We start from the raw sequence: 27,589 nt of genomic DNA on the forward strand, positions 1-27,589 counted from the left end.
TCTTTGGTCAGTTTCCAACCATTGTTTCTTGTCCTGCCCTATGGTGCTTTGGAGAATAATTTGACCCCCTCTTCTTTGTGGCAGCCTCTCAAATACTGGAATACTGTTATTATGTCACCCCTATTTCTTCTTTTCTTTAGACTAGCCAAACCCAAGTCCTGTAGCCATTCTTCATATGTTTTAGAATCCAGGCCTTGGAGACTACTTTCTACTTCTCTTTCCTCCTCATCCTGAGGCTGGGCCCCTTTGCTACCTGCCTGCAGCTCTTCTGTATATTCTTGCCATCTGTTCTTGATTTCTTGTTGGTCAGATAGTTCTTTCCCTTACTTGTTTTTAATGATGCCTCTACAAGCAATAAATGATACTCTGATTTTTTTTTATTTGCATAAATGCATTCCTGGAGTGACCCTTCATGTAGTCCACTTCAAGCTGTTTACATCGCTCATCCCAGTAAAGTTCATTGTCTTTCCTTGTTGCCCTCTGGAAAGCTGCATTCAGTCTTCCTGCTTCTTCCCATTTGCCTGCTGCCTTGGTTGCTTTTCTTTGCTCAGCTATTTTGATGGTTTCATCTGAGAGCCACCTGCACTTTTTCTATGGCTTCTTGTGTTGTATCTTCTGTGATTCCAATAATGTTTGATTGAATTTCATATCACAGTTCCTCAGGCATCTTGTCAGCAGTGTCCAGTAGTTCAAACTTATTTTTCACCTCTATTGTATATATAGTTGGGATTTTGGTGACATCAGTCTTCTTTGGAGGCATTGCCTTTTTGATGGTGCACAGTTTGACTTTAATCTTTGCCATTAACAATTCATGATCTCAACTGCGATCAGCATTTGGATATGTCTTAAACACAAGGACTGAGCTGGTCAATCTATGACACATAGGACATAGTCAGTCTGATTACGGTGAAGTTCATTTGGTGAGGTCCAAGTGTATAAGTGGTACTTGTGCTGTTTGAACCATCTATTCATGATCCTAAATCTTGGCAAAATTGAACCAAACAATTACCTGCCAAAAGACTCTCTCACTTAGTTCAAAACAACCAGTGATGCCTGTTCCTGTTTGTTTGCCAACATTTGCATTAAAATCATCCAGAATGTAAACGTTTTTTAGGGGCACTTGTTTCATTGTTTATTGGACCATGACATAAAATCCCTCTATTTCCAGATCTGTTGCAGTAGTCACTGGGGCATAGACTTGGACAACTGTGATGTTGAGAGACTTGGCATGAATTCTTGTGATCATAATTTGGTCACTGACTATTGAGAAGCTTTCCATTGCTCTAGCAGGTTTCTTACTTATAATAAATGCCACTCCATTTGTTCTCCTAGTAGCATGTTCTGAATAATAGACAGTGAAGTTGTCAGACTGGAAAAAAGCTATTGTTCAACCAGTGTAGTTCACTGACACCAAGGAAATCGATTTCCAACTTGATCATCTCACATTTGACAATATCTAATTTACCCTGACTCATTCCTCTGACATTCCATGTGGCTCTCTGGATATACAACACAGACATTTGTTTCTGCCATAGGCTGCCTCAGCAATTGGGCACCCTATCTGACGTGTTTGAGACAACTTTCCATAAATTTTTACATAGACCCTTTCTATAGAATTTTGAGTTTTTTGCAGAGTAGGTTGCCAGGTCTTTCTCCAACCCTGTAACTCATTTTTCGACAGCTGCCCAAGGACAGCAATTGCCATGGTTATTGTTAACCTGGGAGATGATCGGCATGGGATTCTTTTTCTGTTATCTCATCATGATTCTGTGTTTATGGATCCTCTGAGTCTGACTCCTCAGTTGAGACCTGTCTGACTTGGTATACTTTCTGGTGGTATACCTCCAGCATAGCTCTCTATCTCAACAGAACACACAAGCCCCTTCCCCGCAACAAGGGGGTATCCATGTGGAGGGGTCTGTTAATATAAAAGTAATCATTCTTCCTCAGATTTATCATATACTGCAGAAAACTTCTGTAGGTTAGATGTGACATTGTGGGGAAGACTATGGAATAGCCTTAACTAGGATTTCTAGATTCCTTTATGTATGGGTAACACCATCTCCTCAACCAGCATCTCTCTGGGAATATCTAAAGCTTTTGTCCAGATGCTTCAAGCCACACATTTGGTATGCTCTATGTCCTGCTGAAGAGCTGCACTTGCCTGGAGGGGTCTTTTCTATCACAATTTCAGGTTTCCCAGTGCCTCCAGATTTGGCCTGCAAGGATCTGCACATATGAGATCTTTCACTCTGCAAAGAATGAAAGTTGTCTGTATTTTTTTGCTACTATTTAGTGGTTGCCCAAATGTTTGCAACCCAGACCTACTAGGCCCATCCATCCCGTTCACTTTGTGCTGAATCATTTCCACGATTGTTTTATAGCACAGACGGCTCAATAAGGGAAAGGTTGCATCTAGTTGTTCGTCTCTAAACACTCAACATGTGCATGAAAGAGAGTGAGTAGATTATCACTGTATGTTTACGAACATACATCTGTTGTTTTAGGTATTTTTGGAAGCATTAGAGATGATATTCATTTACCTCAAAAATATCAAAATACTATTTGGGTGTTTTAACTGTCAAAAGGAACATAAGAATTTTCTCATTTTTATCTAACACTTCTTAAAGTCTTCCTGAACTTAGCTACCACAAGCCTGATGCATTCTATTCTCGTTGCCTACTTGAATTTGAGAAATTCTAGCTGTGGGCTGTTGGAGCTCTTTTTCATTCCATTTGAGTTCAACAAATATACTTACTATGTTCTGTTGATAGTATACATCTGTAGCCAATGCTTTTTTTATAAAAAAAAAAAAAAAAGGTGCCGGAACTCTCACGTCATACAACCCGCCTTGCCTACCCTACAAGGTTCCATCCAAAAAGGGTGCCGGAACTCCGTTCTGAGCGTTCTATGATAAAAAAAGCCCTGTCTGTAGCATTCATATCCAATTTTCTGTTCTACATCTCAACTGAAATGCGCAAATTCTTAGACTGGGGAGAAACAATCTATGAGTTAAAACTGATTTATCATTGAATTCATTCATTCGTTTGTCACATCTGTATTACTGCCAAATCTTACAACTCATAAGGGTATATTTTTCCATTGTTGTAGCAATCATGTTTTATGACAGCAGCCATTTGAATTTTCCAGAATTCAAGTTGTCACAGGATTTGGATTTTAGGGGAAATAAAAGTTTATTCTCTCACCCTAAAATCAAAATTGAAATTAAAATGTTATATTCATAGGATGAAATGATTAAAAACTATATTTGGATTCAGTCCAAGCCCAGCACATTGCTCCAACAGAAGACAGTTGAACTAATTTCCTTGCAGGGCTAATTTTTAAGCTATCCTCTTTCCTCTTTCCAGAATTTCCTACCTGATTACAAGGAACACCTGGATCGAGAGGTGGCCAAATGAAGATGAGTGTCAGGATGAAGAATTCCAGAATTTGTGTGAAGAGTTTGCTCAGTTGTCTGACACACTGACTATTTTTGGCTGCCCTACTTAAAGTTTAGAAGAATCAATGATAGGAAGGAAATTCTCAGAAGACAGATTTTTGAGCCAATACATATATGTTACTTTTCCTCTTGATTTTTTAGTTTTCTATCATCTTGCTCTGCTATTTTTCTTGTTTATACATAAAATAATTGATTTATTATTTAGTGTCCTGTTGATTATTAATAAGTAATGATGTTTCAGATTACTATTTTTTTTCTTCTGATCCATCTAATAATTGAAATTTTCTGAGAAGATTATATAGTTTTAGTGATGGATGAATGAGTAGGTGGGTCAATATTAACTGGGACTGGTGAGGTTGGGGGACAGAATTAGGTGGCACAACTCAACAAAATGCAGAATAGAAATTTACTTCCTTGTAATTTTATCCCAGTAATTTGAATAGATAGCTCTCTGCATTTTGCTGAGTTTCTACCAAAGGCAAAACTCAAAGTGCTTTTTCATTTCCTGCAAATTGCAAAGGCATGCCCATATATAATTCTCCAATGCATATAGTTTTCTATCAATTACAAATTGCATAACAAGTTGATATATGGGTCACAAAAGAAACATTGAATATAATTTGCAGCTATCCCCACTTTAATGTTCTTCAAAGTTATATATAATGAGCAGTACTGTCACAATGATTAAAATGCAGCATTGCAGGCTAAATCTGCTGACTTCCAGCAGTTTGATTTTCACGGGTTCCAGGTTGTCTCAGCCTTCCAGCCTTCCAAGATCGGTAAAATGAGGACCCAGATTGTTGGGGGCAATATGCTGATTCTGTAAATGCTTAGAGAGGGCTGTAAAGCACTGTGAAGCAGTATATAAGTCTAAGTGCTATTGCTAATGTACAGTGCTTTTTTTGTAAAATAAATAAATAAATAAAGTGCTGGAACTCACACACGTCATACAACCCGCCTTGCCTACCCTACAAGGTTCCATCCAAAAAAGGTGCCAGAACTCTGACAAAAAAGCCCTACTAATATATTTAAAAAAATGAGAAATACTGATTTTAGAGCAAAAAACAAGTATTAATCAAGGAGGATCAGAGTACTGACTGTCTACAGGTACCCTCCTCTGAGAAGCTTTTTAAAAAGAATGTATTAATATATGTAGTGCCACCCCTGAAGGGACTGCTTAAAGTCTTGACCCTCCTGACCTCCTCTTCGCCTGGCTGCCGGCCCAAGGGGTCTCTCACGTTGGCCCCTCTGCTTGACAGGGCACGTAGCACAGTGATGTTCAGTCATGGTTGGCAGCCACGCGCATGGGGAGGTGATGGTCGATCTCTTTCAACAGTAACTCACGTGGACTGATGATAGTTGACCTCAGGCAGTAAGACTTATAGGAGATTATGGTAGTCAGGTCCTGGTAACAGCAGCTGGTGTACAACAATAGTAGTCAGTCCCTAGTAAAAGCAACCTGCTTAGGATGATGTTAGCCAGTCTCTGATAGTAGTAACTTGCCTATGACAATGGTAGCCAGTCTCCAGTGACAGCAACTTGCCTAAGCCAATAGTAGTCAGTCTCTGATAACAGCAACTTGCCTAGAGTGATGGTAGTCTCTGATGATAGCAACTTGCCTAAGACGATGGTAATCAGTCCCTCTCTGGAGCTCACAGGGGCCCTCCTTTATCCACTCTCCTCATCTCTCTCTGCCCTCATTATACTTAATCCCCTCCTCCCTTCCCTATCCCCTTTTTGCCTCCTCCAGTTGATCCTATAAAATCACCTCTACTTCCCATTAAAAGACATACCCTCAACCCAGTCAAACTCTTTCCTGGCTCTCTCTCTGCCCAGCTTGCTCCAACAAGTGAGAAGAAATAAAACTCCCCAACCTATCCTCTCTCCCTCTCTTCATCTGGCATGCCCGCAATGAAGGAAAAAAACAATAAAAACTTCAGCAAGCTACTCTCACTCTCTATTCTGCCTCTTCGTCCGGCTTGCATACAACAAAGCAGAAAACGCAAAGACTCCACCTTCTTATTCTATCTTTATCTCTTCACTCACTGGCTCTGGACGGCAGGCTCCAATAAGCTACTCTCTCCCTCTCTCTCTTAGCTCAGCTAGCTCTGGATGGCAGGCTCCATTAAGCTACTCCCTCTCTCTCTCTCTCTTTCTCAGCTGGGTCTGTTCGACATGCAGCCAAACGCCACCTTCCGGTCTCTTTCTCTTCGCTCAACTGGCTCTACTTGACGTGCAGCCAAATGCCACCTTCCAGTCTCTTTCTCTCTCTTCCTCAGCTGCCTCTACTCGATGTGCAGCCAAACGCCACCTTCTGGTCTCTTTCTCTTCACTCAGCTGGCTCTGCTCGACATGTAGCCAAACGCCACCTTCCGGTCTCTTTCTCTCTCCCCTCCCATTGGCTGCCTCCTCCCTTTTCTTCCCTCCTCAGAGCTACACCTCACCGCCAGACCCACAGCAGCTGTCGGAGCTCCTCATTTATCAGCAGGGCTCCGCAAAACCTCTCAGCCAGCCCCATTCTCACCCCAGCTCCACTACATATAAAATAAAATCAATTAAATAACCAAGAAACAAGGACAACCCACTATCCGCAACTATTCCCTCCTCTAATATTGTTTAAATAATTCCTAAAGGCAAAAAACAAGAATAATTTGTAAGCAAGTTTTTTTTCCCAATGGAAAAATGGAAAGACACTGAGGGGAAATATGATTCCCACCAAACAACTGAAAATTAAGAAAAATTGGTGGGCTCCAGGTTGGACAATTCTGTTTATTAATATACACTATTCCTTTTGGTTTTGTGGGTTCTGGGACAGATATATCACTTGATCTGTCTTTAACACAGAGAAGAGAACTGACCCAAATGCTTGACTGATTGATTTACTGGCTAAAACTCTTAACTGATTGAGTGTGATCAATAACTCCATATATTCCATTTAAAGTATACAGTTCTTCTTTGGGAACTCTTAAAATCTTCAGGAATCCATTCATCCAGACCAAAGTGGTTTTTTACCCAAAAAGCAATTAAAGGACAATGTGGGGACAGTTCTGAATGTCTTAGAGCAGGGGTTCCCAACCCCCAGTCCGTGGACTGGTACAGGCTGCGGCATGCCAGCAATCATTCCTCACAAGCAAAGCCCCATCTGCGAGATGCAGGCAGCACACAAAACCACACACTCTCTGGTCTGCAGAAAAACTTCTCTCCATAGAAGTGGTCCCTGGTGTCCAAAAGGTTGGGGACCTCTGTCTTAGAGTACCTACAGCAACACAGCAAGAAGCAAACTGTATTAGTTTTTTTAGATGAAGAAAAAGCTTTTAATTATCTCAGTTAGCTATTTCTGATTGTCTTGGAAGTTATGGATTTTGGTGAGAGCTTTGTACAGGTAATCCCTGAGTTACAAGCATTCACTTAACGCTCGTTCAAAGTTATGTGATCAGCACCTCCTAGTGCTTACGAGCAAGTCCCAAAATTATGACTATTGCAGCACCACGGCAGGCGTTCGCCCTTACGAGCGACCGCAGAGGTGCTGCAATATTCACCCTATTCCCCTCCCCGTTCCTCACAACTGCTTCCCCCTCCCATCCTGCTGCGCTGGAGTCACTTACCTTGCAAAATCTGTCTTCTCTCTGCCGTGGTTTCTTTCCTTTGAGGGAGAGAAGAAAAGCTTGCAAATGCTTTTCATGCTGACAATGGAAGGTCCTGGGTGTCGTAATACCATGCGAGTTCAAACACCCATTCTTTGCAAAAGAGATCTTGACACACGGAAGTTTCCATTCTCTGGGGGGGGGGAGAAGAATTTGCTTCATTTGTACGCCTATGGGGCAAAATGTGGAATTGGAGTCAGCTAGGCACAGGAACCAATACTGTCCGTGGTCCAGCTGAGCAGCTTGCAGCAACCACCTGAGCGGCCATGATCCCCCTCCCCAACCTAGTCCTTGCCTGGCCGGCCAGCTGGTACAAATCCTCACTGCTCTTCTCTTTCTCCTTGTCCTCCTGATTCAAGCGGTGGCAGGAGATTGGGTTTCTCAGCTCCCTCTGAGTGGAGGAAAGTAGAGGCGCAGCAGCAAGATTGTTCTCAAATAAATGGTGTAGGGTCTCCTGCTTGGACTAGATGACCTACAAGGTCCCTTCCAACTCTGTTATTCTACTCTAATTCTAAATTGTATTATGAATGACTAAAGGAACTATGTTTAGCCTAATGAAGAGAAGGCTTAAGGGTGACATGATAGCCATCTTCCAATACCTGAAGGGCAGTTACAGGAAAGAAGGGGTCAACCTAGTCTCCAAGCACCTGAGGGCAGGACAAGAAGAAATTGTTGGAAGCTTATCATACTGAGATCCAGCCTGGAACTAAGGAGAAATTTTCTGACATTGAGAATAATTAATCAATGAAATTGTGGGTGTTCCATTGCTGGAACTTTTCAAGAAAATATTGGACAACCTTTTGTTGGGATGATATAAGGACTCCTCGGTTGGGCAAGAGGTTGGACTAGAAGACTCCCAAGGTCCCTTACAGCTCTATGATTCTAGGACTCTAAAGCACTATGCCATTCTATATAGATTCTACTAGTAGAATCTTTCTTTAAATAATGCTTCACTATTCAAGTTTTAAATTTGTTCCTTTTAACACAGCAATAATATGTTTCTCCATGTATTTGCTATTTTTGAAGCCTGAATAAGCTTAGATTACAAAGCCTGTCTTTTTAGAATCACCTATTCAGTTCCTAATTCTGTAGATCTACCTTAAACTTCCAATATGATTTCAAATACTGCCCAATTCATAAATCAAAGCTTTTTTTCAGACTTCCCAATGCTGAGTAGCGAGTGATCTTTTTTCTCCTGCTGACAAACAGCTGATTATGCTGCCCAAATTAGCTATTTGGTGGGTTGCTTCCCAGATGAGAATGGGAGAAACTAGGAATGACCCAAGACAACCCTATGATGATTGTGAACGTTCTGAGAAGAGGGATCTTGAAGATCACAGTTCTCGGTAGGAGCAATCAGAGGGTTGGGTCTTTAACCAATTGTTCTTTCAGCTGTTTGTTTTTTAAGCACACTTTGATTTTAATTGTGCTTTTTAAACCTTTTCTTTACTTTTTGATTTACACTCTAATCAACTGGTTGAATGCTGACTTTTTCTATAGTCCTTTGCTGGACTTTAATGTACACTTTTTTTTCCCCAGCAACAACACACATTCATACCAGCTGTTTAATGGGCTTCATCCTGCTCTGGGTTCCCCAGGCCCATGTCTTCAGGGCCTTTCAAAAGAGTGTTAGAGTGGGGGCCAGTCTAATTTCTGGAGGGATGATGTTCCAGAGGGAAGGAGCCATCAAGGAGAAGGCCCTTCTTCTGGGTCCCACCAGATGTATTTCCTTGCCTCCCTACTTTAGTGGGTTGGGTAGATGTGACTGGCAGGAGACGGTCCCTCAGATAATCTGATCCCAAGCCATGAAGGGCTTTAAAGGTGACAACCAGCAACTTGAATTGCACCCAAAAGCAAATCGGCAACCAACGCTCCTCCTGCAGGAGTGGTGACACATGTGCATACCGAGGTTTGCACAAAACTATGCAGGCTACTGCATTTTGCACCAACTGGAGCTTCCAGGTGCTTTTCAGGGGCAGCCCCATGTAGAGGGTGTTGCAATAGTCAAGACAAGAGGTGACTAGGGCATGAGTGACCATGAGTAGGGAATGTTGGTCCAGGAAAGGGTATAACTGGTATACAACCCACAGTTGCACAAAGGTCCTCCTGCCCACAACTGCCACCTGCTCTTTGAGCAGGAGTTGCGAGCCCAGGAGAACCCCCAGATTATGCACAGGGTCTGTTTGAAGGAAGTGCTGACCCATCCATGACCAAAGTTGGCAATTCTCTATGGGCCAAAGAACACCAAACCCAGAGCCAGTTGGTCTTGCCAGGGTTCAGTTTCAACCCATTGCTCCCCATCCAGCCCCTGACAGCTTCCAGGCACTACGAAAGGGAGGTCATGGCATTGCTTAACTCACCACAGACTGAGTTATACAGTTGAGTATCTTCAGCATGGTGATGGATGATCTCACTCAGCGGCTTCATGTAGATGTTAAATAGGAGTGGAGACCCCCCAAAAAACAGTAGGTGAGGGCTGGATCTCTTGCCTCCTATTAACACCAACTGGGAGCAGCCACAGAAGAAGGAAGTGAACAGGATAGCACTGGGTCCCCCCACTCCCAATCCCTGAAGCAGTTCCAGAAGAATACCATGGTCAATGGTATTGACCTTGAGAGGTCAAGTAGAGCAAGGATGGATGCACTACCCCCATCCCATTCCCTCCAGAGATCATCAAAAAGTGCAACCAATGCCATTTCTGTCCCATATCCTGAATCCTGACTGGTAGGGGTCTAGATAATCTGTTTCATCCAGAAACCTTTGGAGCTGCTGCACAATCACCTTCTTAACAATCCTTCCCAAAAAGGGAAGATTAGAAACAGGTAAAAATTATCCAACAGGGTGGAATCCAGTGATGGCTTCTTGAGGGTGGACCACAGCCTCCTTACAGTGCTGGGGGACTACTCCTCCTGTAGGGAAGTATTAATCACAGCTAGAGTCCTGCCACCTGTCACCTCCTGGGAAACTTTCACAAGCCAGGAGGAACAAGGGTCTAAAACACAGATGCTTACGCACATACTCCCTAGGATCCTGTCCACTTTCTCAGGAGCAACTGGGTCAAACCATTCCCAGATAACAGGGCAAGAACCTGCCTCAGGAGCCTCCACAGGACCAGCAACCATGCTGACATCTAACTGGGAACAAAGTTGAGTGATTTTGTTTTCCAGAAAATCCACAAATTCCTCAGCGTGCCCCTTCAGTGGACCTCAGTCTCTTCCTTCCCCAGGAGGAGATGGCCTATCTTAAAGAGGGATGCTGGTCAATTATCTGCAGAGACATATTTACACTATGCCCATGAATTGCTATGAGATAGGCTTTAATAGCAGCTCCTACCCATGTTTGGTTGAGTTCATTCCTTCTCTTCTGCCAGAGGCACTCTAGACATCTCTTCATCTGTATAATCTCTCTCTGTTCCTCTGTATACCATAGAGGACAGAGAGATCTATGGGTGAAGAGAGGTTGTATAGGTGCAATCTCATCTAGAGCCTCAGTCACTTTCCTATTCCAAAGAGCAACTAAGAGCTCAGCTGGATTGCACAGCAGATCTGCAGTTATAACCCCCAGTTCCTTCTGAAACCCATCTGGGTCCAGTAGTCACTGGGGGCAGACCAAGCTATTAGGTCTGCCTCCCTGTAGTGGGGAGGGGGTACAGCTCTGAGAAACTAATACATCTGAAACACTAGAATGGGACATCCAAACAGAGCTGGCAAAACAACAACTATTCAATCTTTTCTTATTTCTTGGTGAACAGCAAAACGATAGTCAGTGACCATTACAAGTAACCTACCGAAATACCTGCTCCAGGGGATCCAAAACAAAGCCCAAAAATAACAATAAAAATTGGAACACAGAGAATCTACTATAGGAATACTCAACTGAATTAATGGCAAAACAATGCCTCATCACAGAGCAAACTGTTATCTTAATATCTGAGCAGCTTACAGCCATAAAACATAATTTGGAGACATTGAAAAGAGATATAGTTTAGATTAGAATATAGAATAATAGAGATGGGGGACTTTCAGTTTGTGAAATGGGTGCAGGAAGATGGGGCTCTGTCTTCTGTGTTCGATTTTGCCCCGCTGGGGACCCTAAAAAAGGTCAAAGTCACCCCAGAGAGGTGACAAAGAAGAAGGGGACCCTCAATTGCAAAGGGGCGGCAGCCCTTCATTTGATCCAAGGAAGCCCTCCAAACCAGCAGGGGAAAGATTGGCTACATTTGTGTAGCCAGTCAGAAGCTGCTGACAACCGAAGGAAATAAGCACTAACAAGCAACTTTTGAGCAATGTGGATGAAACTGGGTGAGACTCTATCTTCTCTTTATAATTTTAAGACTTCTTCCTGGAAAAAACTGCCCAAAGCAAAGAATCCTCCTCTATGAGAGAGGGAAAGGGAATTTCTGCCCTATTCCCTCAGGGAAAAAAAGTGGCAAACTAACTACTTGGGGGGAAATGGAGAAAATTGTAAGATTAATTTGGAATCAATATAGATATATAGCCTTGAAATCTGGAGACTAAAAGTGCTTTTGAGACTTTAAAAAAAAAGAGATTTGAAAAGCTTGCAATACAAGTTTGAAGCTGGAAGAAGGCGTTAATGATATCTAGTGGTGAACTTTGGCACTACAATTTATTATGCTTAAAGGAAATTTAGCCTGAAGTCCAGACTCAGATAAGACTTTGGTTTTCCTTGTAAACTTTCATTTTTAAGACTGCAGCTGGAGAAGGAAAAAAAAAACTCTTGGGCTGCTTATCTGCATGGCAGAGATGATAAACTATTTTGAAATTGGCCTGTTTAGATTATGAATATAAATACTAACGGACTTTTAGAGCTGTGTCATGGAACTATTCCCCTGTAGAAGAAACAAGCATCACTGATCGAGATGATGGAACACTTTGGATTATAAACTTTTGATTGATGAATATCTTTTAATTATTTCTTTTCTAACTGGACAGAAAGGACGTGTTTTTCATTGGACAGAAAAACCTGGACTCTGCTTATATTTGTTTAGGGGAGGCCTAATGATGGACTGACAGGCAGGCTGGATAATTTGGAGTTCAAATGACAATTGACTGAAATTATATGTGGACTATAAAGACCACATACAAAAACAAAATGGATGTTCCACACTTAGTCTTAAATGGTAAAAAAACCATCTCTAACATTTGTCTCCTAAACCCCTAGCTTCACATACTAACAAGAAAATGTTGATGAATCTCAGAAAGAAATTCTTTCTATGTTGAAATCAATATAAGAGACAATTGTCTTAGCTCATGATGAGACTAAAAATAACGCAAAGAAGATAAAAGAACAACTTTTTAATCTAAACTTACAAATTCAGAAAATGACTACAAAGAAGGAACCAGAAAACCCAGAAAATAGAAGGAAAATTAGAGGAAGCAGATCCAAAGACAGAGGACCTAAAGGAAGGAATTAACAGACAGACTCAGACAAACGAAGAATTAGAAGATGCAGCGATAATACCAGAAATGGAAGAGATATCTTACTTGTCAAGATCATAGAACACATTTGAGGATAAGGAAGAAGAGCTGATTGAATGGAAGATAAAGCTGTCAGGAGAATTGTGGAAAATTGGAGAAGGAGAGAGGCTGTTTAATGAATATAAATGGGCTGAGTGTTCTTCCAAAAATACTTTAATCAAATTGTCTTCTTACTTCAAACAATATAAACAAAAATAGGGGAAGAACTACTTGAAGATTCAAATGCATTGACTTGGAAAGCTAATTGGCAAAGGAAGAAAGCCAGAGTAAGACTGAAGAAAATAGAGGTTTTGACCCATTAGATGGGACATTATATTATTAAATAGATGTTTGAACATGGCTAAGAGAATAGATAATTGTTAGAAATAAAAGATTACTATAACTAGAAAGATAGAATATGCAACTAGAATACTATATTTTGGTATGAGAAGGGAAATATGAAAATGCCAAGAGGGAAACTTTTGATTATCCAAATATAGCCTACTATGAGAACACTATAAGTGATAGAGATGGGATATTATATTATTAAACAGATGTTTGAATATGGTTAAGAAAATAGATAACTGTTAGAAATAAAAGTATTATTATAACTAGGATAGGATTTCTAACTAGAATATTATATTTCGTTATGAGTTGGGAAATATGAAAATTCTAAAAGGGTTTGAATTAGGGAAGCTTTTGGTTACCCAAATATAATATATTATGAGAAAATGATAAGCAATAGAGATATTTTGAACATTGATGGAAAATTAAAAAAAAATTAAAAGTGGGAAAAACAGGATACTGATGGAACAAATGGATTTTAAGTGCAAATGCAATTGAGATATGTTTTGGATAGAAAAGATATTATAAACTGACAATATTGATATTATGTATAGTACCAGGAAAATGCGATGAAGATGTCTATATTTAATTGTATATGTATTAACAGTAACAAGATTTGTATTTGCCCAATATGGAAAAATGCATATTACTGGAAGAAGAGAGGATCAAGGAAGCACTGGATGATGTGGTATTGGAACTAGACTGAGAAAGTTAATATGTACCACTGAATTACCAATGGACCCAGAGAATACGTTGTTTATTAAGTATTTATGACTGTAAAATTAGAAAATTAATAAAATGTTTACAAAAAAAGAATAATAGAGATGGAAAGAACACTTGGGCCCATTGTTGAAGTCTGTCAACATCTTTTGGAATCCTGGGCTTGTCTTCTGGGGTGTTGGGTAATCCTGCCAGCTTAGTGTCATCTGCAAATTTGATGTCCCCCTTCTATTCCCTCATCTATATCATTTATGAAAATATTGAAGAGTATTGGGCCCAAAACTGAACTGCTTACTTCCCTCCATCTAAATATAGTTCCATTGAGGACTACACATTGAGTAAAATTTGTTGCCTGATACAGATCCATCTGGTAGTGTGCTGTCTATCCCACATTTTTCTAGCTTGCCAAGAAATAGGTTGTTTACTTTATCGAATGCTTTATTGAAATCTAAGTATATTATGTCCACAGTATTTCGCTGATCCACTATTTTAGTCACTTTGTCAAAGAATGAAATAAGATTTGTTTGGTATGAACTATTTTTGACAAACCCAGGTTGACCACTGGTTATAACTATTTTGCTTGTAGTACTTCACAGATTTGTTGTTTGATTATCTTTTTGAAGATCTTCCCAGATATTGATGTTAGGTTAATTGGTCTGTAATTTCCTGGATCTGTTTTTTTTTTCTTTTCTTTTTTTGAAGATGGGGACCACATTGGCTGTTTTCCAATCCTCAGATAATTCCCTGGTGCTCCAAGAATTTTGAAAGATATGTTTCAATGGTTCTGAAATCACATCTGCCAATTCCTTCAGAATTCTAGGATATAGTCCATCAGGACTCAGTGATTTGAATCTCTCTAGAACTGACAGGTGTTCTCTTACCCTATTTTTGCATATTTTAATTTGCAATCTTAAACTGTCATTTACTGTTCTATTTTGGAAAAGTTGAGTATTGTTTTCTTTTTGTGAGAAGATAGATGCAAAGTATGAATTAAGCAGTTCTGCTTTCTCTCTACTGCTTGTTTGTCATTTTCTCCCATAAGTGGACCGATTGTTTCTTTGACTTTTTTTCTTGTTTTTTATGTGTTGAAAGAAACTTTTATTTATTGTTTTTGACATTTATTGCAAGTTTTACCTTGTTCAAAGCCTTAGTTTTCCTAACTTATTCTTTGCAGGTTCGAACTATTTGTTGGTATTCTGCTTTACTTACGTGTCCCTCTTTCCATTTTTTGTACCTATCCTTTTTTCTCTCAACTGGTCTGAGGGTTCTTTGTGCAACCATGTTGTTTTTTTCTTGGTTTTCTTGGTTTTCTTTTTTAGTGATATTGAACTGGACAGGACTTTTATAGTTGTGTTTTTCAGAGTTTCCCAAGCTTCTTGAGTTGATTTTCTCTTTAAGATTTTCATCCATGACAATGTTGACTAAGAATATGTCACCTCAGGCTAATGATATACTGATTAATAAATTGGGATTTAAGGTTGAGGAAAAAAGGTGAACTATTTGGGGGTTATGTTGACAAATACAAATATAAAATTGTTTCAAAATAACTATGTGCCACTTTGGAATGTTATCAAAAATGGGATAAATTACATCTATTATTACTGGGTAGGATCTCTGTAATCAAGATGAATGTTTTACCAAAGATGCTTTTTCTGTTCTAGACATTACCAATACTTGCAACTGATGTTCCATTCAAACAGTGGCAATGGAATATTTCCAAGTTCATACGGCAAGGGAAGAAACCAAGAATTATATATAAGTTATTGCAAGATGTAAGGAAAGATGGGTTTAGGGTTTACCAGATTTGAAACTGTATTTTGATGCATGTTGTCTGGCCTGGTTAAAAGAGTGGGTGAACCTCCAGAATAAGAGGCTACTTGATTTGGAAGGTCATGAACTAAGGTTTGGATGGCACGGTTATTTATAGTATGATAAAGTTAAAGGTAATATTGATTTTAATCAAGAAAGAAACATACAAACTTCAAGCTTATGCAGACGACTTAGCATTTATATTAGAAGACCCAGAACAATCAGGCCAGAAATTATTCGAAATATTGGAAGAGTATGGGGATCTGGCAGGTTTGAAAATAAATAGAACAAAACAAAGATTATCACAAAAAACATGACTAGCATACAAAAAGGAAACCTCGAGGCAAAATTAGGTATACAAGTAGTTTCCAAATTAAAATATTTAGGGATAGTTATTTCAACTGCTGCTCATCAATTAAAGAAGACAATTATGGCAAATAGGTCAAGAATATAAAAGTAGATTTAGACCACTGGAAAAATTTACATCTCTCATTACTCAGGAGAATTGCCGCAGTGAAAATGAACATCTTACCTAAAATGATATTCCTGTTTCAGCCTGAGCCAATTCAATTAGACAAGAATTTTTTCAAGGAGCTGAATAAATTAACCTTAGAATTTGTGTGGTCTGGTAAAAAGGCAAGAACAAAATTAAAGGCACTACAGGATGCCAAAGAGAGGGGAGGTTTAGGTTTCCCAGATTGGGAGCTATATTACCAAGCAGCGGCCCTAACATGGATTAGAGACTGGATAACCTTAGAAAATAAAAGATGTTTACATTTAGAGGGTTATGACCTCCAGCAGGGTTGGCATGCTCACATATGGATGGGGCAAAGCAGAAACCACCAATATTTTTTAAGACATAAGGTCCAGCAAGAATTAATAAAAAGCTGGAATATAGTTAAACATCAATATTACACAAAGATCCCGGCTTGGCTATCACCATTGGAGGCAGTCACATACCCCAATTTGTACAGGATAGACAAAGCTATTATATATAAAGACATTTTGACAGAAGAAGGTTATTTAAAACAAAAACAAGAGCTAAAACAACAAGGAATAGACATGGAGTGGTGGTCTTATCTCCAGATACAAGCAAGATACATGAAGAATGGGGAATTAACAGACAAGATATGGGGTTAGATAAAATACTGCTAGGCCTGGAGAAAAAACAAATAAAGAATATTTATAAACACCTGTTGGAACATAAGCTATATGAGGAGCAGGTTAAAGAAACAATGGTGACATGGGCAATAGATCTAGGATATAATATAAATATGGATCAATGGCAGCAAGTATGGGAGTGAAATAACAAAATCACAGTGGCGACATCATATAAAGAAAACCTGTATAAGATGGTTTACTGATGGCATCTCCCTCCGGCCAGATTAGCCAAAATGTATAACGGATATTCATCTATGTGTTGGAAATGTAAAAAAGAAAAGGGCACCTTTTTTCATTTATGGTGGACATGTTGAGAAGCACAGATGTACTGGCGTATGGTCTGGGATTGGGCAATAGAAATTACTAGACAAAACGTTCAGTATAAACCAGAGACATTACTATTAGGAATACTAGAGAAAAATGTAAATAAAGAGGACACATATTTAATTATCCATGTGGTCACAGCAGCAAGGATACTATTTGCTCAAAAGTGGAAAGCAATGGAAGTACCAAGTGGGGAAGCACTAATAAAGAAAATTATGTATTGCGCAGAACTAGATAGGATAACTAAAAGATTAAAAAATCAGGAAGAAACAGAAGTTTATCGAATATGGAATAAATTTTATAGATGGAGGGAAAAAATAGAGGTCACAGTAAAGGGATAAACTGAGATAGAGACTAGAAATGTATAGTTATATACAGTATAAGTATATTATATGTAATTAATGTACAATATGGACTGAGATGTCAGTCAAAGACGATTTACTATGTTCAATGTTTTTAATCCTTTTTTTTCTTTGTAAATAAAAATTATTTGTGGGACTTCCGGTGGATCAAGCAGTGACGATGGCAGCTTTTCACAAAGCTGCCCATTCCTGGGTCATGTAAAAGCCGGCGGGACTTTGACAATCAGCTGTCCCGCGGCTTGAATCTCTTCCCTGGGAGAAAGGGAAGAGAAGAGCTGCTCAGGTAGAGGAAAGAGCTCCCCTGGATCCCCACCTTAGAGCCGAGGTGGCGCAGCAGTTAGAGTGCAGTACTGCAGGCCACTTTAGCTGACTGCTTACTGGTGTACACCACTTAGAGAGTGCTTGCACTTAAAGCGGTATATAAGTCTCATAAATAAATAAATAAATAAATAAATAAATAAATAAATAAATAGAGCTCCCTTGGAGCCTGAGCCAACTCCGCGTTCCAGGTCATCTTTGTCCCAAAGTTCTGGGATGAAGCAAGGCGTCGCTCCCACATCTGCTTTTTTCGGAGGCTTGTGAGTACCGTAAATGCCGGCGTACAAGACGACCCGGCGTATAAGACAACCCCCGTCTTTATAGCCAGGCCGCATTCCTAGAACGTCATCTTATACGCCGGAAACTACCAGTATTTCTGGCGTATAAGACGACTCAGCGTATAAGATGACCCTGGTTAGCTTCTAGGATTATACGCCGGCATTTACGGTACTTAAATGCAGATGAAGCAGACCAGGAGAAAGTGGATTTAAGATTGATTGTGACTTTAACTCCTGCAAGCATCTTCTCCCCCTTTTATTATTTACTTTCCCTTTTGAAGAAAGGGAAAGTGAAAGGCAAAATGGCAGCAGTTAGAGTGCAGTACTGCAGGCCACTTTAGCTGACTGTGTTCAGCAGGTCAGCGATTCAAATCTCACCGGCTCAAGGTTGACTCAGCCTTCCATCCTTCTGAGGTAGATAAAATGAGGACCCAGATTGTTGGGGGCAATGTAAATATATATATACATTGCTTACTGGTGTACACCACTTAGAGAGTGCTTGCACTTAAAGCGGTATATTAATCTCATAAATAAATAAATAAATAAATTTTGCAACAAAGTTAAAAGTTGGATACAGTTCACGTTTTAAATATAGAGGCAAGAATTTTGTTCTTTTTTTTCTTTTTCTCTTTTTCTTTTTATTACTATTTAAAGAACTGTGATATTATAGAGGCAAGAATTTTGCTCCTTTGAATTTAACAGAATGGCTTCAAAGTGTTTGGTCTCTGTCCCTAAAGCTTCTATCTCCTCCCCAATGATTCAACCTGCTTCTCAGTCTAAATCACCCCCACCCTCCCCTCCTCCTGCAATTTCTCTTAAAGACTTACAAGAGGCTTTAAAAATGAATGCTTTGGATATTAAAGAGGAGGTAAAAGATCTTATAATTGCAGAAAAGGCTATTACAGAAGAACTATTGGAGAAAAAAAATAAGCAGGTCAGAGATGATATACTATTTGCGTTTCAAGGTTTTGCTCTGCATATTGAAAGGATTGATGATAAAATGGAAGAGATTACTGAAAATGCAGCAAGACTGGAATTTAGAATGGAGAAAGTGGAGAATAAGATTGAAATTACACAGGATGAACAAACTATCTCACAATATAGAGAAATAGAGTTTGCATTGCGTATCAGGGGACTGAAAGAAAACTTGCAGGAAGATTTAAAGATGCTTATTGTTAAAGATATTGCTTTTAACCTTGGATGGAGACCAGAAGTAGTTGGGAATGAGATAGAAAAAATCTTCAGAGTTAACTCACGGGTTGCCAGACAAAGAAACTTACCAAGAGATGTGGTTATTTACTTTTCCAGAAGATCTATTCGCAATGAAATTATACAGGCTTTTTATAAACAGAGGTTTCAAATTGCAGCTCAAGATATGATAATTTTAAAAGAAATACCTCCAAAAATCTTAAGAGGTAGAAAAGATTTTACCTTTCTGTCTGATGAGTTAAAACGTCATCAAATTCAGTTTAGATGGGAGATTCCAAGAGGAATAGTAGTGAATTATGATGGAACACGTTACAGATTAATTACAGTTTCAAAGGCAAGAGATTTTTATCACTCTGTTCTAAAGGCAAGACCATCTTCACCTCCACAAACAAGGATAATTGAAGAGCCTGTTATGGCAGGAGCCTCTTCATTGATGGTCATGGAACAAGCGGTGTTGCCTGTACAGAATCTTGAGATAAAAGATCAAAGGATGACACGAGCTGCCCACAAACGTAGAGAAAAAGAGCAGCAGCAGAAGAGTGGTGATAAAGTAAAAGGAACGGTTACTACAGAGCCTGTGGGAGGGGCAAGACCTAAAAGATCTTCAACAGTTCATCTTCAGGCTATGCTTCAGTGACTTCAGGCCGGTGGAGATGGCCAAGTTCTTGACCTGGAATGTTAATGGCTTAAATTCATCACAGAAACGGAGAAAGATCTTCCACTATTTGAAACAACATAACAATGACTTGATATGTTAGCAAGAGACTCATATAACTTCAAAGGACTCAAAATATCTGACAAATTCTCGTTTGGGATCACATTTTATAACTCCAGCTCCAGGGAAAAAAGGGGGTGTTGTAATTTATGTGAAGAAAAATTTATCGGCTAAATTAATTGAGGTTGATTCTGAAGGAAGATATGTCTTTGTGGAATTATTGCTACAAGGCAAGAAAGTTCTTATTGTTGGATTATATGTCCCTAATCAACAACAGAAGCAATTCTATAAGCTTTTGTATGGGAAGATATCTCAGTTGGATTATAAATCTGTAATTTTGATGGGTGACTGGAATGGAGTTTTGGATATAACCATAGATAAAAAGAGCTCTTCTAAAAATTTCACTCAAACTAAATTACCCAAAACTTTTTTTGATTTGAAAGAAGAGTTGGAACTTATTGACATTTGGCGAGAAAGGAATACAAGTGATAGAGATTTCACCTTTTATTCGGATAGACATCAGTCATTTTCAAGGATTGACTTCTTTTTGATTACTAGTGATATTCTTTCTAGGGTGACGAAGGTAAAAATCTTTCCCAGGACTTTGTCAGACCATAGTCCGGTGTGGATGGAGCTACATTTGGAAGATGGGAACAGAAGACCCTGGAGACTGAATGAGAATTTGTTTACTCGGGAAGAGTTTGTACAAAAATGTAAAGAGTATTTAAAGGAGTTTTTTGCTTTAAATATAAATAAGGGTACATCGATGCCCATGGTCTAGGACACCAGTAAGGCGTATATGAGGGGAATTTTTATTCATTTAAATAAAGTTTTTAGGGATAAAAGATTACAAAGATGTAGGGAAATAGAAGATGAGATTAAACTAAAAGAAGAAGCGCTTGCTCTTAACCAAACTGATAATAACTTAAAGGTTTCTATAAAGATGCTTAGGGAACAATTTAATATGTTGGTGGCAGATCAGGTGGCTACCAATCTGCGTTATATGAGACATAATACTTTTTGTAATGCGAATAAGCCTGGGAGGTGGTTGGCTTATCAGTTACGAAAGAAACAGAAGGCTAGGATTATAGAGAAAGTAAAATATAAAGGTACCGAGGATTTTCAGCAAAGTTTGATTAAAAAGAGTTTTTTAGATTTTTATACAAAATTATACTCAAGTGACAATATAAAGGGAATGGATATAGATAAATATTTACAATCAATACATTTTCCTAAACTTTCTGAGGAACAACAAAATGGGATGAACTGTTTAATTACTGTGGAGGAAATTGGTTTAGCTATTAAGCAGTTATAGGTGGGAAAGTCTCCAGGAACAGATGGATTGACGTCGACGTATTATAAAAATTTATCTGAAAAAATGCTGGAGCCATTAAAGGAGCTTTTTAATAGTATTTTGTTGGGAGAACAAGTTCCTCCTTCTTGGAAAAGAGCGTTTATATCATTGATTCTGAAGGAGGATCAAGATCTTACAGAGCCTAAGAATTACAGGCCAATATCATTATTAAATGTAGATTATAAGATTTTTACTAAAATTTTGGCAAATAGATTAATGCAGGTTATGAAGGATCTGATTCACAGTGATCAATCAGGATTCATAACAGGGCAATATATGAAATATAATGTAAGACAAATTATTAACTTAATTGAGTATCTGGATAAGAACAATCAGATTCCTGTGGCTTTTATATTTTTGGATGCTGAAAAAGCTTTTGACCAATTAGATTGGAAATTTTTATTCTCACTGGTAGAGAAAATGAATTTTGGGGATAAGTTCTTACATGCACTTAAAGCTATATATCAGCAACAATATGCTCAAATTGTTGTTAATGGGGGACTGACTGAGACTTTTAATATTGAAAAAGGGACAAGACAAGGATGTCCATTATTCCCATTGTTATTTGTTTTAACATTGGAGATTTTGTTGATCCAGATTCGAGAATCAACAGTAATCAAGGTTATAAAGATAAGAAAGAATGAGTATAAATTATGGGTTTTTGCGGATGATTTGGTTTTAATTTTGGAACAACCGACTCGAGCAGTTGATTGTCTATTAGAACTTATAACACAGTATGGGAAAGTTTCTGGTTTTAAAGTCAATAATCATAAGACTAAGATATTACCTAAGAATATGTCAGTTAATGATAAGGAAAATTTGGTTAAAGCTACAGGTTTTCAAATGGTGAAAAAGGTTAAATACCTGGGAATATATTTAACTGCTTCAAATGGAAAATTGTATAAGAATAATTATGAATTATTATGGGCAAAAGTACAAAAGGATTTAAATGATTGGAAAAAACTGCAATTGTCACTGTTGGGGAGAATTTCAGCTGTAAAAATGAATGTTCTACCAAAGTTTCTTTTCTTGTTTCAGATGATACCTATTTTAAAAAAAGATGTAAATTTGGAGGAATGGCAGAAGGGTATCAATAAATTCATTTGGGCTGGGAAAAAACCAAGGATTAAGTTTAAGATTTTGCAAGATGTCCGAGAAAGAGGAGGACTTAAAGCACCTAATTTGAAATTATATTATGATGCAGCCGCCTTAACTTGGATAAGTGATTGGCTTAATTTAACAAACAAGGATATTCTTGTTCTTGAAGGGTGGGATTTAATGTATGGTTGGCATGCATATTTAATTTTTAATAAGAAAGTGGATCGGGCTTTCAAATCACATATTTTGTGGAGTGCCTTACTTCGAGTTTGGAAAAAGTATTATTATAGGTTAAACTATAAAATACCTATCTGGGGGATTCCTAGACATGCAATTGAGGGAATTTCTAAGGGGATGAACTTTGACAAAATTTCATATAAAGAATTATTAATTTGGTCAGGTTTGGACTGGCATTTAAAATCCCTAGATGTATTAAGGCAAGAAAATATTCTACAGTCATGGTTTCAATATTTACAAATAGTGAACAGGTGGACTGTAGATAAGAAAGAGGGAATAACATTAGAAGATGAAAATTTGGTTATTCAGATTAAAGATCAGAGTCAGGCCCATATAAAAAGAATTTATAACGCTTTAATAGAATTAGACTCGGAAACAGAATTGGTCAAAGATTGTATGATTAAATGGGCTCAGAATATCCAGGAACCGATCCCATTGGACTTATGGGAGATAATTTGGATTAGAAATGTTAAATTTAAACAAGCTCAAAATTTGAGGGAAAATTTTTATAAAATGTTTTACAGATGGCATCTAGATCCTAAAAAATTATCTTGTATGTATTCAAATTTACAACCCAAATGTTGGAGATGTAGTAATATGGATGCGACATATTTTCACGTTTGGTGGAATTGTAAAAAGGCAAAGGTTTTTTGGATTATGATTTGGTGGAACATTCAAAAGATTTTTAAAAGGAAGATAAAGTTTACTCCTCAGTTATTCTCATTGGGTATTTTTGTGGGCTTAAATGACAAAGAAACTGTTTTAATGTTGAATTTATTAACTGCAGCAAGGTTACTAGTAGGCTTATACTGGAAGAAAGATTCATTGCCTACTTTAGAAGAATGGATATTTAAAGTTTCTAATTTTGCAGAAATGGCAAAAATTTCTGCTTATTTGAAGGATACACAAGAAAGATATATTATTGTATGGAGACGATGGATAGATTATATTCAGAAAAAGTATGGGACTACAAAGTTTCATTTATTTTATGAGTAAATTTTATAGCAAATGTTGTAGAGATTTGTTTATGATGATTTAATTTAAGGGGAGTTAAAGGTTAAGTATGATATTTTTTCTTTCCTTTCCTTTTCTTTTTTCTTTTCCTTTTTTATTGTTAACTTTCTCATTAATAACCCTGTACTCTGCTCTGGGAAGTGAGGGGGGGAGGGTTGAGGGTGGGTGGGTGGGTGGGTGAGTGGGTGGGTAAGGATTATATAGCTATGGTAGTTTACGAGAGACGTGCTGCTTGAGCATTTCCCCTATGTTGCGTTCATGTGTTTGAGAGGGATGAGAGGGGAGGAAGGTGCAGGGAGGAAGTAGGATGGTAAGAGGAGAAGGGGAGGGGAAGAAAGTAGGAGGGGAGGAGAGAAAGAGGAGGGAAGTAGGGAAGGTACCAGAGAGGGTGGATATGGCCTGGGGGGAATGGGCAGGCAGTACCAATGGTTATGAATTTATTTTATCTTGTGAATTGTATTTTGTATGAATAAATGGAAAATAAAAAAAATTATTATAAAAAAAATTATTTTTTAAAAAAAGGTAATATTGATTTTAATAATCACTTTGTTAGACATGCCATATTAAGAGTATGGAACAAGTATAAAAGAAGATTCTCCATAAAGTTGCCTCTTTGAGTATTCCCACAGAAAGCTTTATTTAGAAAAGAAATTGTTGTGAAACGGGACTAGTGGACCTACGGTAAAATAATAATTTTCAACTCAGGTGACCCTATTCTTAAATCGAGTGAAGAGTTAGAATCAGAGGGTTATGTTTATCATTGGTTTACATACCAACAACTGAAAGAAAGATTTAAACTAGATAAAAAGTATTATTGACTTCATTAAAAATTAATTGGAAACATTATTGTGTGGCAGTAATGAACATATTTTTATAAGAATTTTATTAGTTTTTCTCTTACACACATATGTTAATTTTTCAACCAACGTGCTGTCTGGATTCAAAAATGCTAATACATAATCAATTCCTAATCCTTGGTTCTTTCCTCTAGCCATTTGTGGAATAACTCCCAAATTTGGTAGTATTCTGTTTCTTCTTTATCTTTCAATCTCATAGTTAATCTGTCCATCTCTGTGCATTCCAATATTTTTTAATTACTTCTTCCTCTGGTGGTGCTGCTTCGTTTTTCCAATATTGCGCGAATACTATTCTTGCTGCTGTTATGGTGTGTAAAACCAAATATAAACTTTGTTTATTAGTCTTTTCTGGCATTATATCTAGTTTAAAAAGTTCAGTTTTAAATTCCACATGTTCTCCCAAACATTTTTCTAACCAAACATGTATCTTTTTCCAATAAATCTTTGCTTTACCACATGTCCACCAAATATGATAATACGTGCCTAAATTATGTTTACATTTCCAACGTCTATCTGACATAGTTTTAAACATTTTTGCTAATCTTGCTGGTGGCAAGTGCCATCTATAAAACATTTTATATAATTTTTCTTTATACAAGGTTGACATTGTCAATTTATAGTTTCTCTCCCATAATTTTTGCCATTTTACTCAGATGTTGACTATAAGCAGTGATTTCCATATTGACCCAGAATTTGACTGTGGGAAGAATTTGATTAGAAGGATGTGTGGGATTTCTTTGGCAAATTAATAATATTAAAACTTTTTTTGGCTGTCTCAAAGTCTCTCGGGTGTATATCCTGGGAACCTTGAAAATACTTTCAGATTTTACTATAAATGTAACACGGAGCCAGTACAAATGTCTTCAATCATCTGCAGTTCCATGTATTTGAATCATCTGCAACTCCTGAAGTCAATGTCATCTTTCCTTTCCTTGTTTAGCTTTCTAAAGGAGTCGACAGATACATCTCCAAGTTTGAAATTGATAATAATATGGTTCAGAAAGGAGCTGTTGTCATTTACTTAGACAAGGTAAATACGGAATCAATTTCTTTGAGTAGTGGCATGGTTTGTTACTTGGTTTGCTAGGCAAACCGTGGAGTGTGCTATCCTGAAAAGACAGGATGTATATTCAGCAAAATAAACCTACATAATCCAACATTAACTGCAATGTATCTGTGGACTGGAACCGGGCCACGGCATGCCAGAAACCAGGCCACACAAACAAGTGAAGCCTCATCCACGGGATGTAAGCAGCATGGGAAATCATGCCCCCTCAGGTCCTCAGAAAAACCTCTTTTCACGGAACCAGTCCCTGGTGCCCAAAAGGTTGAAGGCTGTTGGTCTAGGTCACCTAGTGCTCTTTGGATAATAAAAAAGAAGCATGAAATATAAATAAATAAATAAATGTGCAAAGAAGACATGAGAATAGAATAGAATAGAATAGAATGGGACCTTGGAGGTCTTCTAGTCCAGCCCCTACTCGAACAGGAGAACCTATACCATTTCAGACAAGTGACTGTCTAGTCTCTTCTTAAAAATCTCCAGTGATGGGAGCACCCACGACTTCTGAAGGCAAGCTGTTCCACTGGTTAATTGTCCTCAGTGTTAGGAAGTTTCTCCTTAATTCCAGATTGCTTCTCTCTTTGGTCAGTTTCCAACCATTGTTTCTTGTCCTGCCCTCTGGTGCTTTGGAGAATAGTTTGATAACCTCTTCTTTGTGGCAGTTCCTCAAATACTGGAATACTTCTATCATGTCGCCCCTGTTTCTTCTTTTCTTTTTTTTTAAACCATGTTTTATTATTTTTTTACCATCACAAATCCTTAGTATCTTCTTTTCTTTAGACTAGCCAAACCCAAGTCCTCCAGCCATTCTTCATATGTTTTAGTCTCCAGGCCTTTGATCACTTTAGTTGCTCTTCTCTGAACGTGATATGACAGAATAGTCTCTTAATTCTTTAACTTTTGACCAGTATTTTCTGAAGCATCATTTCAACCTGCTGCTCCTCTCATCTTTTTCATTGCTTACCCCTTATTCTGGGAAACCTGGACAGATTTCCAGAATTTAATACTTCAGTCAATGGTCAGACCTGAGGAACTTGGAATAAGCAGTTTCCTTGAGGTTATTTGGATAGAGCTTCAGAAAAAAAAAATATCTCCATGGGTAAACTAGCACCCACAAATTATCTTCTCTCTCCATCCCAGGTCTTCCACTCTGAGAATGAATATCTGCATTTTAAGATTCTCAAGCATTTTGAAGTTGGCTTCAGTCAGCCAGGATCAGTCAAGATGTACAGCTACTACAATCTAGGTAACGGCAGACATATTGAACACCCCTTCCTCCTCCTAATTTTCCCACAACAACAACCCTGTGGAGTGAGTCAGGTTGTAACAAATGGTTGTAAATGGTTATAATTAAATCTATATTAATCATAGATTTCTTGATGTGATGTATAGTCAGATATTTTAATTCTTCCTTCAGATGAACAATGTTCCAAGTTCTACCATCCAGATAAAGGAACAGGCCTTCTCAGTAAGATATGTCATAGTAATATTTGCCGATATGCAGAAGGTAAGTTGGGATAAATAAGGTAAATGTTGTCTCTGAGCACCAAAATGGACAATTTGAGGAAGAGATAGTATGGAATCTGCCCCCCTTTTTAAATCTAATAGTATGACCAAAGCAAATAATACCAAGGAAATAGAGAAAAACAAAATGTATTCATTCAATATGAATATTTAACACATGCCATTCTCCTGTGGGACATGCCCCTGTCTCATGACCGTGGCCAATTTCCTTCCTTTTGCCTGTTTCTCATTCCCCTGAGAGTCGGTCAGCAGTTGGACAAGCAACTGCAGAAAGAATGATCAGGGAGTATGGTAGAAGATCAGAAGTTGGTACGTCTTTCTCTTTGTCAACTCAGAGCATGTGTCTTTTGGCTCCCTGCTTCCCAGTTGATCTCTCTCTCTCTCTCTCTCTCTCTCTCTCTCTCTCTCTCTCTCTCTCTCTCTCTCTCTCTCTCTCTCTCTCTCTCTCTCTCTCTCTCTCTCTCAATCTCTCTCCCTCCCTCTCTCCTTCCCCCCCCCCTCTGACATAGAAAGAAAAACAGATTAGGAAACAGGCAAACAAGCTTAGTGTCTCTGCTGTTGTACTCAGGTATGACATACATAACAAAAATGAAGATTAGACAATCAGAATGAAGTAGCAA

The 27,589-nt window shown here is 38.3% G+C and overlaps 2 protein-coding genes and 1 long non-coding RNA gene across 4 annotated transcripts in view; 2 read left to right on the top strand and 1 right to left on the bottom strand.

The window, feature by feature from the left end:
• LOC120310464 (venom factor-like) overlaps positions 1-3,660 on the top strand; it is a 134,378-nt gene extending 130,718 nt beyond the window's left edge. For both annotated transcript variants that reach the window (XM_039348887.1, XM_039348888.1), the window contains one exon: positions 3,369-3,660. In XM_039348887.1, the coding sequence (XP_039204821.1) occupies positions 3,369-3,510 (142 nt within the window). In that variant the 3' untranslated portion in view covers positions 3,511-3,660. The remainder of the gene's footprint in view (positions 1-3,368) is intronic.
• Positions 3,661-6,653: 2,993 nt separating this feature from the next.
• Positions 6,654-27,589, bottom strand: part of LOC120310467 — a 41,018-nt gene continuing 20,082 nt past the window's right edge. Inside the window, exons 2-3 of the long non-coding RNA XR_005557367.1 lie at positions 7,066-7,274; positions 6,654-6,716 (exon numbers count right to left, since the gene is read on the bottom strand). This is a non-coding gene — a long non-coding RNA (uncharacterized LOC120310467). The remainder of the gene's footprint in view (positions 6,717-7,065; positions 7,275-27,589) is intronic.
• Positions 24,053-27,321, top strand: LOC120310466 (A.superbus venom factor 1-like). The gene is made up of 3 exons (XM_039348890.1): positions 24,053-25,412; positions 26,586-26,691; positions 26,863-27,321. Exons 1-3 carry the CDS (start codon positions 25,374-25,376, stop codon positions 26,964-26,966), a joined length of 249 nt encoding a protein of 82 aa, XP_039204824.1. The 5' UTR covers positions 24,053-25,373; the 3' UTR covers positions 26,967-27,321.

Source organism: Crotalus tigris, unplaced genomic scaffold (genome assembly GCF_016545835.1).
Source record: "Crotalus tigris isolate CLP2741 ecotype Arizona unplaced genomic scaffold, ASM1654583v1 scf7180000018197.359167, whole genome shotgun sequence".
NCBI classification, from domain to species: Eukaryota; Metazoa; Chordata; class Lepidosauria; order Squamata; family Viperidae; genus Crotalus; species Crotalus tigris.